General features: G+C 41.5%; 1 protein-coding gene across 1 annotated transcript; it reads right to left on the minus strand.

Moving 5' to 3' along the window:
* Nucleotides 1-6,549: 6,549 nt before the first annotated feature.
* Nucleotides 6,550-10,849, minus strand: dlk1 (delta like non-canonical Notch ligand 1; the record flags this gene model as incomplete). The annotated part of the gene is made up of 5 exons (XM_080750944.1): nucleotides 6,550-7,330; nucleotides 8,649-8,790; nucleotides 9,873-10,003; nucleotides 10,451-10,514; nucleotides 10,798-10,849. The coding sequence occupies 5 exons, from the start codon at nucleotides 10,847-10,849 to the stop codon at nucleotides 6,550-6,552; spliced, it is 1,170 nt and encodes a 389-aa protein (XP_080607070.1).
* Nucleotides 10,850-12,812: the final 1,963 nt, after the last annotated feature.

Here is a 12,812-nt window from a genome sequence, read left to right on the forward strand (position 1 = left end):
CCGTCCGTCCGTCCGTGCGTGTGTCCGTGCGTCCTCGCAGTTTGTGAGCAGCTAATCTCAGTCACCGTTGGCCCGATCGCTGCCAAACTGAGCACACACACTCCCTGGATGCCAATCTAGAACCTCTGCCCCACATTTTTCAAATCAGCCTCATGGTGGCGCTATAACAGGCCGATTTGTGTGGCCTGGTTGTTACCAGCTAATCTCCGGCGCCGTTGGCCCGATCGCTGCCAAACTGAGCACACACACTCCCTGGATGCTAATTCAGAACCTCTGCCCCACATTTTTTAAATCAGCCTCATGGCGGCGCTATAACAGGCCGATTTGTGTGGCCTGGTGGAGACCTGTGCTCGGAAGAGCACTGCTTCTAGTTGTAAGTGGCTTTGGATTAAAAGAGTCTGCTAAATGCCTAAACTGTGAACTGTAAGAACATTCCAAAGTACTCCATCATCAAACTAGGTAGACTGGGGTTTGAATATGGAACCTCTCTGCTGAAAGTCAGATCATTAGACCACTCAGGGACGGATTAACCTCATCAATGGCCCCTGGTCAATAATTTATTTTTTCAAATCCCAGTCCCCCTGTAGTTCAATGCACTGTACTGTACTTTAGCATTTTCAAGGCTAAAATACAAAAGAGCACGAGGAGACACCAGCCAATGGCCAAAAGGTGCCTTGGCAATGGTTAAGTGCTTGATCGGTTGTCCCTGATACAGACAGGTTTCAGACAGGTTCAAACCAAAAGGTCTTCAGTTCACAGTCACATGCACGCACTCATCAGTGACGGCAGGTCCGTGCAGCCAAGCATCACTCGCCAATCTTCCAGACAGAATGGTGCCTGAATCACCATTCTCTTTGGTCTGAGGAGTGCAGAAAAGGGCTTCGGGTCAGGCAAGGTGGCTTGGCATCTTTCTATAAAAGTTAGCTGGATAGAGCTGTTTCAGATATACCTTTACCTCTCAGGAAGAGACACAGTCCCCCCGATGGTCCTCCATGTACTTTGATGGTATGGGATTTGAACCTGCGCTCTGTCTGTAGCAGAGGCAACCAATCAAGCGCACCACACCATTGGGCCAAGGCACCTTTGAGCCCTCAACAGGTATCTCCTAGTGGTTTTGAGTTGTTCTCTTGTATTTTAGCCTGGAAAAGGTCAACATACTCCAGTAATAAACTGTAGGTGGAGTGGGATTTGAACACTAAACCTATATGATCTGAGAGTGGGATCTTTGGACCACTATACCATCACTCCGTACCGGTAATAACTAGTGCTTTTGAGTACTTATTTTAACCTTGAAAATGTCAAAGTAGTGTAGGAGGACTGAGATTTGAAAATGGAAACTCTGCACTGAGAGTTAGAGCTTCAGACCACTACACCATCACTCACTGCAGGCCATCACTAGCCTGATACTTCAGTCCGCACATCACCACCCCCTGAAGTGTGTGATTGAGTCTGACACTTGCAGTCAGGCTAGGCCATCACTGCTGCCTGGTTTCCTTTTGAGTACTTCTTTTGTATTTAAGGTATACATGACATTTTCAAAATACTCTGGAAATGAACTTTAGGACTTGGATTTAAAAATGCAACCTCTGTGCTGAGAGTCTGATCTTTACACCACTACACCATCTCCCACAGCAGGTGTTTAAAAGACAAGGAAGCGGCCACACACTGTAGCCAAAGTGCCATTATTTATTTTAGGACGCAGAGGGAAAGCGCCAGTGCTCGCCCAGCAGTCTGCTGTCACCCATGCGGATGCGTGCACATGCACTTTAGGCCAAGGTCGCTTCTCGCCCTTCGGGCATATTACTGGTAGTAATCTATTGTGTAATGTGTGCATGCTCAAAGAGCACATTTTGTGAATATAGTTGAGGCGCCACCATGTGCCACCTCGACAATCTGTACAGCTAATGTTGAAGCACCATACTCTATGAACTCCTATGGTGTTTCCTGGTCGTCTATGGTGCTTCCTATGGTGCTTCCCTGTCATCTATGGTGCGTCCTGTGCTTCCCAAACACCAGCATTTTGCCGTTGCTGACTGTATTTACAGGTTGACTGGATTTGTGTACTGTTTATGATGGAAATATGGAATATTCAGGAAGAGAGGCAATTATAGAAACAAAGAGGGTGTAAATAATTATGTTTTTGTAAAAAGATATAACTCTATATTCCAATAGGAATCATTGCTATAGTGTGTTTGTCATCGCTTTAGTAAAAAGAAAATACTGACCCATAATATTTCATTTCTCCAATTTCCTTCAGCAGCGTTTCACACGCACTTCGGATTTTTAAACGTAGGCCTACTCTCCCCTAAAAAGTGTGGGTTTTCCCTAGCTAGAAAATGAACAATTCTGGTGTCATATTAAGTTAGCCACTCTGTATTGGTAAATGTATCACTTGTGTGTGATTGCTATGGTGTTGTAGAAACTGAAACCACAAGGTGGAGGCAGAGACCACTATCTTGAATGGGAAAGTCATCAGTGACTTAGATTTCACAGTTCCCTGTGTAGGAGTAATGCTAGAACACACATGGGCAACACACAGTCCAGGGGCTTGGACCGGCCTGAGGATCTCAATCTGGTGATGATGTCCTCAAGAGAAAACAAAACAACCCCTCCGCATCTAAATAATATAAGGCAGCATTATTTTAATGGATCTTGTTTTTTTTTTTTTTATATTTAACTTTAAGTGCCCGCTGCATTGTCATTGGGCATTTAAAGGGGGAAAAGGTAGACAATTATTCCTGTTACAATACCCCATCAGGGAGTGAGATTCCGCATATGCTTAGTTGCCTTTGACTATAGATTCAATCACATGACCTTGTGGTTCAGAGTCGAGATCTTTTCCAACTGAGCTACGCAGTATTATAGTAACAAGATATATTGAACACATCTATCTATCTATCTATCTATCAACATATGTTTTGGGGCTTTAATTGTGGGACAGTAGACTGACAGGTTTTTTCAGCAGGGTGACATCCAAAAACAATCAAAGGGGATATCTAAGCCTGCAATGTTCTCAGTCAACCTAATTACATCCAGCTTTCTGGAGTTAACCTCTGAGTCTGACCATCACACAAAATAAAAGATTCAAAACAAACATCAGATTGTGAAACCCCTCAATTTAAATTGTGCCACTCAGCCTTTCACATCAATAAGATGTTTGAGGTTGAAGGAAGATGACAATCTACAGCACACTGCACTTTCCCTAACAGAATGATTGAACCTGTACATCCATGATCAGGGTTCATTATGACACAATGACAATTTGTAAGCACACAGTTAGTTACATAGTGTGCCAACAGTGCTTGGAAGATGTTTAGTCTGCATCCAAATCCTATGTGCTTCAGTATTTAGTATGTACTGTATCATTATCGTTCATGCCTCAGTGGCAAAAGAGATGTTCAGTGCTTTGAAAACTGAAAGTTTGAGGTTCAAATCCACTATTAAGAATGTTAAACTCTCCATTTACATTCTAAACAAGTATATGCCCAAAACAATCAGCAGGACACCGCAGGGAATAGAACATCATCCTAGAAGACCATGAGTAAATACCAGTGTCTTATAAGTTGAAGGAAAGTTCACATTACAGTAAAGTCACAAAAGTCTCCTTTTTCTAGATGTACCTCTGTGCTGGAGGCTGACGAAAGGGGAACAGGTTCTCCTGAGAGCAAAGCTGCAATGGAGAGATTGGTGGGCATGGTGGATGAGTCACATATTTGCTAAAGCAGTTAAACCATAACAGCCACCAGCTACAGATAAAACAGTACAGCTACAGCTAAGTAAGAACCGCCACAGACTTGATCACACACACGCCTTCTGTTATCCCCATTGATATTAGCTTATTCCCAATTCATATTGAATGACTCGGACGTCTACAAGCTTGTAGATTTGCTATTTTTTTAAAGGACACCATTGGAGTAGGACATAGGCATTAAAGGTGATACACCATGCATTTAAAAAGTATTTATGTCATATTGTTTATGTCCCAAAAACGTTTTTCAAAAGGTTTGAGGCTAAATTACCACTCCTGAATAGAGAGCCTCTCATTTTTGAATGGCTCTCAGAGCATCCCCCCCCCCCCTGTTTTGAGAACCCGTGGGATGCTTTTAACCTCCACCTTCCCAAAACCAGAGAAAGACACAACGGTCTGAAATGGGACTTTGTGAGGATAGAAGGTGCTAGTGGGACCCCAAAAAAAGGTTTTAAAATAGGAAAAGTGAATTTTCATGGTGTATCACCTTTAATATAGCTGAGGGTGGTGTAAGTGATACTGTATTTTTCATTTTTCTTTCTTTCTTTTTTTTTTTTTTTTTTTTTGTTAAAATTTGATATGATTGGTATCCCAGTTGGAATATTTATTTTTGGTTAAAGAGCTGAGGAGATGTGGAGACCATGTTACTGAACAAACACGCCATACTGTAGCAATGATTGTTATTGGAATATAGAGCTATTTAACACTTTCACTTACACCCTCTTTAAATTAAAATCATCATTTTACTTGTGTGGTCTACAGCATCAACATTTTTTTTTGAACTCACAGTAGGCTTTATATATTTTTACATAATTATAATGAAATTTGAAATATTATATATGATAAAACTGTGTAATTTTATCCCCAATTGTATCCCTAACAGTTTATTTTCCACCTTTCATTTTTGTATATTGTATTTTCACATTATGTAAACATTAGCCTCGTTCCCAGCCTTTTCTCTGGAGTTCCGTTCACGTCCTCCTGAAACTGTCTTTTTAGACCAGTGCAACACTTGCACCTACTGTACACGCAGGCACACAGTAGTAGGTCTCACCCAGTGTGTGAACATATGTGAACCTATAATGATGTCATATCATGAATGCAGCGTCCGATCTACCCCAAATTTGAATCACATATTTAGGGCAAGTGGCGTTTAGGGCCATTAGTTTGAGTAACTTGGACACGCCCCCAGTCACTTGTGTCACTTCCCAGACAGTTAGGAATAAGGTTTTAGGCATAATTTTACTGAGATTAAGGTTAGGAATATGATTAGGGTTAAGCATAGTTGCAAAAACACGTAAAAAGTTCAGCAAGGCAGAACAGTCAATCACAGCGACAAATGGCCAATCATAGCACGTACTTACCGGGTCTTGCTCAAACGAGCGGTACTACTAACACCAGGCACTCACATATTGAGGGGCATCTAAACAATACAGAGCCAATGGTGGTGCAGTTGGAAGTCGCCTCACAGCTATAGAAGGTCCTGGGTTCGATTTTCTGTGGGCGCTGGGGGCATGTTCTCTCCTCCGCGTCATCAGTGCCCATCCCTACTGTAGGTAAGGCTGGCAAAAAGGGCGTTTCTGTGTTGAGTTTGCATGTTTCCCCATGTCTCCTAGGGTAGGTACCCTCACAAAAAACATGCAGTAATCCTGGTCTCTATATTGTCTCCCTCTGGCCAGCTGGGGCACCTGATGGAGGGGAAAGGAACTGGTGGAATAATGTGTTCCTTCCACACGTTACATCCAGCCAGGGAAACTCCCCCCTGTCAGGTGAAAAGAAGCGGCTAGGACTCCTCATGCATTGAAGGAAGCATGAGGTCAGATTGTTGCTCTCCCCAGGTTGGCAGAGGGAGTGTAGCGCCAAGGATTACATTCGATAATTGATAATAATTGATAACGGGTGAAAAAATGGGTTACAAAAAACATGGGATAAAAATGTAGGAAAAAAAATAATAGTAATAATCAGAGCCACTTACTGTACACCCATAGGGGGTGCCATAAAGGCTACAAATGTCACTGTTGTTGCAGAACGATACATGAGTTTTCCCCACATAGAATTAGGTGCAAATGGTCTTGTGAGACAATGACCTTCAAACTGGGTTTTGATTTGATACGCTATTCTTCAAAATGGAGACCCATGCTGAGGGGCCTCTAAGTGCACCTCCAAAAGCATTTTCACTTTTGCCAATAGGACACCACAAACATGACATAGCCGAGTAGGCAACCCAGGGCCAAATAGCCATAAGAGTTAAACTGCAACAGGTTTTAGCATACCTCCATCATGGTGTAAGAAGGTGCACGGTAGTTTAATATACATCCATGGCTCAACATGGACATCAAACAGGAATAGTAATCAAATTCAAAATTGGGAAACATAACATAAATATAATATACATTGATACATACATTCTTCTGCAAAAAGAAACCAATCAAGGTTGATATTAATAAATAACGTATTAATGTATAACATATTGGTGCTTATTTTGTCACCCGTGCCACTAAATTGTGTTGTGATATGTTTCATAATCTATTGTGACGATTGTCCATTTGGTCCAGTAGGCTCTGAATTCAAACCTGCATGATAGAGTGCAAATGGTCTTCAGTGATATGTCTCCTGTACAAAAGTAATGCCAATTCATTGTGTCACAGACCTTCCACACACAGAGGTTGAGACAAATAATAAAAATATAGGCCTATGAGAGACAGAGAGAGAATTACAAGATCAAGACAGTGGAGGAGAGAGAGAGAGAGAGAGAGAGAGAGAGAGAGAGAGAGAGAGAGAGAGAGAGAGAGAGAATCTAATTAAATGGATGTGTAGTGCCTCCCAAAGCTCGTGAGTCTAATCTTCTCTGGCAGGATGACGTTCACTGAATGTTCAGGGTCATCCTGGCCATTACCACCCGCCCCTCTCAGCAGGTGTTCCTTCTGCTGCCGGACGAGCTGGCTGTACTTGGCGCTAGCCAGCCACGTCTCACAGCGGCCGAAGAACACGATTCCTGTGGTGCCCAAGATGATCAGGCAGGTGAGCAGGGCCAGCACGCTGAAGCAGAGCAGCTGGCCGTGAGTGACCAGGCCACCAGAGGAATGCACTGTCTCCTTCAGTGTGATCTTGAGGAGGTCTCTCTCCGGAGGTCTGAGGAGCTTGTGGAAGGCATGGGCTGGGAGGGAGTAGTGCTGGGGAGGCTGCGACAGACCCCTGTGGTCAGGAAGAGGTCTGGCGGGCTTGGCTTTGGGCCTGTGATGCTGGGAGCAAGTGGGACCGGCAAAGCCTTTTTGGCAAACACAGTGGAATGTTCCATCTGGTTGACCGACGCATGTCCCTCCGTTCACACAGGGCCCACTGACACAGGGGGAAAAGATGGTGGTCTCGTTACAGGTGAACCCAAAGGAGCCCCCGGGGCAGGTGCATGTAAATGCCAGGCCATGGTCAGTGCAATTGCCACCATTGAGGCAGGGGTTGGGCTGGCAGCTGTCGATATTGATCTCACAGAAGTCTCCGGCAAACCCGGGGGGACACTGGCAGGAGGGGTGGGCTGCTAAGCCATCATCGTCGGTGCATGTCCCTCGATTCTGGCAAGGAGAGCTGAAGGACAGAGCAGGATAATGAGCTTACAGGGAATTAATTCCAGTTAGGTCTACCCACAATTAAACTGAATGATCTGACAATTACATTCTGATGATTGGATTCACTGGATTCATTTTAACGAACAATGGTTATCGACATTTATGCTAATAAAAGATTCTGAGGCTGTGACAAACAACAGGAGTCACGTTGCTGCCTGAGTAATTCATGCTCCCACATATTGGGCATATATCAATATCAATCTCAGCAGAGCTTTGATGAAAAGCCTAGCTGGAGATGAAAATGAAAAACATCAATAACCACTGGAGTAGCTTTTGTAATTACACAAGTCCCTCAGTTTCTATCCGCGCACGTCAAATAAATAATAGCTCTGGCAAGTGGCTGAGACATCTACCGTCTCATACTGCTGCCGATTAATGAAACCACACCGAAAGCTAATAATAGAGATGAATTCCCAGGCATTCGAGTGAAACTATAGTCATCTCATTTAAAGAATTCTAAATAGAACTATAATGATTATGTATTGAGCAAGGAGGCGGCGAGCCAAATCAGTGACACTGGGCTATATTGGATTTTGGGTGGGCCTGACTCAGAGTCAATAACAGGCGTAGTCTAACAATGAACAATGCATGGTGGATATTGGTGTCTGGACAGCAGTGGTGTAAAGTAACTAAGTACATTTACTTAAGTGCACTTGAGTTATTTGTACTTTAATTGAGTAATTCCAATTTGCAAAACCTTTACATCTACTCCACTACATCTCTGATCCAAATATTATACCGGTACTTTTACTGGTTACTTTGTATCTTGATTATTAATGCACAACATACATTAACAACTTCAGCCCTATATACATTTTGGCCATTTGAAAATAGCCGATCTACTAGCTTGTAGATTGGCTATTTTAAAAAGATTCAGATACGTTTGAAAACTTGGGACATTCTGCATAATGAGTACTTTAACTTTTGGTACTTAAAGTTTTGTACTTTTACTCAAATACATTTTGACTTGTAACAAGAGTATTTCTATATTGCGGTATTGATACTTTTACATAAGTAAGACATTTAAGTACTTTTCCACCACTGCTCAGAGTCAATAACAGGGGTAGTCTAACTATGAACAAAGCATGGTAGAGGTTGGTGTCTGGACATCTCTGTCAGCCATCACAGTTAAGGTTTGATGGCCAGGAGGTGCATTTCCTCCAGGCATGCCTGTATGATCTACCACTGTAAAGTTTTATAATGAAGAGGTTGTCTAGGGCTTAATTTTGGAAATAATTAACGGGCTATGGCAAGGTGTGTGTATTAGTTTTGTTTACCCATTTGTTAGGCAAGGGCCTTTCTTCGTGTGGCAGTTTTCACCCATGTAGCCTGCAGGACAGACGCACAGGAATTCCCCTTCTCCTGTCTCAACACAGGTGGCATTACTGGAACAAGGCTGGGATGAGCACAGGTGAGTATCTGTAAAATAAGAACATGTGCAGTTAGTGCACTATTTCTCTCTCTCTCTCTCTCACACACACACACACACACACACACACACACACACACACGCACAAGCACGCAAGCACGCACACAACCACCCTCCACCATAATACACAGAGGGATACATACACTGTACAGTGGTAGATATACCGGTATGTGGATTCACTGAGAAGTAGGTCAAACAGGGCCAAAAGCCATGAAAAGTGTGTTTTTTAATCTTCCAGTTTCTGAGAGAGCCTTTATTTCTATTTGTTTTTAGGTGGAGCGAGCAATTTATATTCATTGGATCAAATCATGTTTATTTTGAGTTCACGAGAAACCCTTTATTTCTATTTCTGTTTGTAGGTGGAGCGAGCAATTTATATTCATTGGATCAAATCATGTTTATTTTGAGATCACGCTTCCTCACTGGGCTCATGCAATATGGTGTGGAATAGGCATGCAGATTGATGTGTGCGTGCGTGCGTGCATGAATATAGCTCTGCAATCCAAAATACAGGCAAATCCCCAAAGCTTTGGGAATGTGTAATGGAACCTATATCTTTGTGAGCTAAGTAAAGCGACTTGACTTGACTTGACAGAGAGCTTATTCTGACCCCAGTACACCTGTGCTTTTCTATCTTTTTGTGCTTGAGCTAAGTCAAAATCTCAAGGCAAAACTGTATTCATAGCCAAAATAGACAATCTATATGATTTGCATCTATTTTGGGAAAAGAGGCCACACAAAGCACTAATCTAGTAAATTAAAAACCACTTTTTCCAGATCTGGGCCTACTTAAAAATCTTGAAAGCTTTTCACGGATGCATGCATTGTGCAGAGCATGTTAATGATCATTCAATCGATTGTGTTACCACTTGGATCAATGGAAGTAGCATTAAGTTCCTATTTATCTGTATCACAATGAAAACTCATTAAGATTTGAAAAAAAAAAAAAAAAAAAAAAAAAGAATCTTCATTCTTTTTTAGTAGTATAGTATATGCTGTATAATCAATAGAATCTTAGTGTTTTGCCAGTTAGGTTGGGAATCGCTGGTCTAGTGAGCTAGTTGACACTGACCTTGGTCACACAGACTGCCAATCCAGCCATCCTCACAGATGCACTGCCATGCTTTCTCACATGTGCCATGCAGACATCCAGGGAAGGGCATGCATTGGTCGCATGTTTCCCCCTCCCACCCTGGTCTGCACCTGAACAATAAAATACCAAACCTGACTATTACTATACTTCAAAATGAGCATTATATTGCTGTGAATAATGCTCTTCAAATGGTTTTGCAATTTGGGGGAAATAATCCTATAGCAATTGTGATAGCAGGTTATAGGCCAGAGATTAAGTAAATTCTAATTTTTTACATTTAATTATAGAAATACAAAAAAATACAATTAGTTATCTAATTAATGTGTATGGGACACAGGGTGTAGTCTTAGTTGCTTTATAAGGTTAGTAGAGAAAAGTTAAAAAATAAATAATAATACATAAATTCCCAATTTGATTTGACAGAATGAATCCAGATATGGAAAGTAATAGGCAAACAGGAGACAGTTGAACAGATAGTGATTACTCTGTGGAATGAACATTTGCAGCTGGTAAGTACAAAGCTTTATTACTACAGTATATTCCGTTTTAGTTTTTACCTGCACTCTCCTTCCTTCTCACAGAACCCATTCTCTTTGTTGCACCCTGCAATGCATTCCAATCCTTTGAAAGAAATAGGATAGAATAGGCTACTAGCATGTCACGACTTCATTAAAAAAAAAACATTAACCCCAACACCCCATTAAAAATGTAAAATAAATGAAATGTGACTATAAGCTTAATACAACATTCTTGTGCAGTCAGTAAACAATAATAATTATCTTTTTTATTAAAATGTATTATTATTATTATTTTAACACTGTGAAACATTTCATTCTATATGCTGTTGCCTATAGTCAGAGATGCATCTCTAGACTCTATCCATCAAATAATATATTCCGATTACCTTTGGCGACGCCAGTCACAACCAGAACTATGCCCACCGTGATGAAGTGCATTGTATTTTCCAGAACGAAATAATCCTTGTGATGGTCTTGTCCTGTAAAAAATGATACTGGTTAAGTCACGGTGCATATTTTTCTCTCTGCCCATTGCCGTTCCCTTTTCTCAACCCAAATAATGGATTACAGACAGTGCTGAAAAGTTGACGCATGTACAAGCGCACACAGCATCTGAACCGTTCCCATGCGCTGGAACGCTATAGTGCGCCCATTACGCACAGAAAGAAAGGGGGAAACTGATAACAAAGGGGCGTCATTTGGGGCATCAGGGGATGTGGCCACCTCCTAATGTTCACATTTAACCTTGAATTCAGTTAATTTATGTATATTGTCCCCAACTCTGAATTGTTTTAGATTAATCATCGCAATCGTCATCTACATGTCACACTTTCAACGTGACGTCCCAATTTTGTGATTGTGATCATACATTTTGAAACATTTTCTATTTTCACCCCAAACAAATAGTGAAAATAGTTGATCTACAAGCTCTCAAAGCGTTGCTTGGCGACGCATTGAGAGCTTGTAGATCCACTATTTTCGTTATTTTAGAAATGAGGTTATGGTATCTTATTTTTTTCCACCCCCTATTTCTTTCTGAAATTACGCCTAAGGAACAATAATTAACTAATTAACACACTCTTGAGCGATTTACCATAGGCCTACCTATGTCGCGTTAGCGCTCCGCTTCACATTGATATTGGTCATCATCATAGTGGCGTTTTGATCCAACTACGGCGTTCGGCTGTACACACTACACAGGGTTTGGGGTTTTTGGTACCAGCGCGCTGCACCGCAGCGTCCCATTGGAAATGACGCTCCTCCCCCTACAGCACTGGTTCCCAAACACTGGGTCGGGACCCATTTGTGGCTCGCAGACACATTTTTATGGGTCCCTAAATTATATATTTTTGTATTTCCTAATTTCCAACATTTTGTTATAAATTATTATTTTCAAAAAAACGTTTTCAAAAAACATTCTCCAAAAAGCTAAGATTTTCATGCATAAAACAAGTAATGATTAATTATAGGTAATTTAATTAATAAATAAAAGAAACATCTAAGAAATTCCATGAATTAGAAAACAAATGTCTAAGAAGTAATGAAAATAGCTAATCTACAAGCTCACAAAGCGGCGCAAAGCATGCATTGTGAGCTTGCAGATCACAAGTTTGGGTCGCGGACTCGCAAACGTTTAATTTCTCTTTTGGGTCTTCTTGAGCTAAAAGGTTTGGGAACCACTGCCCTAGCTGCAGTAATGGGAAGATTGTTCCCAATTTATGTTCCAAAAGTAGCTGATCTACAATCCCAGAGCACATCGCGATGCGAAATGCTGTGAGCTTGTAGATCAGCTATTTTCGGTGCACGACTTCTATATGAACTAGGCAACTAGCCTATAATTAAACCACCATGGCTGAGGAGCTGTCCAGCACCAGAGGTGCATCATCATTATTTGGTGTAGGTCTCTTTTATGAAATGTTTTCCTGTAGGTTGTAGCCTACATTTTGTTTATGCATTTATGATGACCAGGGTATGACAAAAGTCTTATTATTTCCAGAAACACCATTAAGTTCTCCATGTAATGTGGAATGAATATATTGAAAAGATCTGACAGCCTTTACTGATGTACTGTACATGTGTACCTGCTATAGATAGTAATACATTCATATTACTTCTATTCTTGATGCATTCACTCCTGCCCCAATTCTCTTTTATGCTTCCCGAGGGAACCAATGGTATTTTCCTTCCCAGCAAGCACAGAGCTTAACTCAAAGGCCTAATTATGAAGGTGTTATTTTTTCTTCTACCATACATTATTGGACCTACAGCAGATATTGAAGTTGGAGGTCAAGCACCAGGGGAAATCTACAGTTCCATCTCTCTCATCCACCCATTAATAGACTGCTGTATTTCTCTCTCTGTCAATTGAATGTGGTACAATGTGCAGTAAGGGAGGTGTCTG

The sequence above is a fragment of the Nannobrachium achirus genome (assembly GCF_963921795.1).
Source record: "Nannobrachium achirus genome assembly, chromosome: 20".
NCBI lineage: Eukaryota > Metazoa > Chordata > Actinopteri > Myctophiformes > Myctophidae > Nannobrachium > Nannobrachium achirus.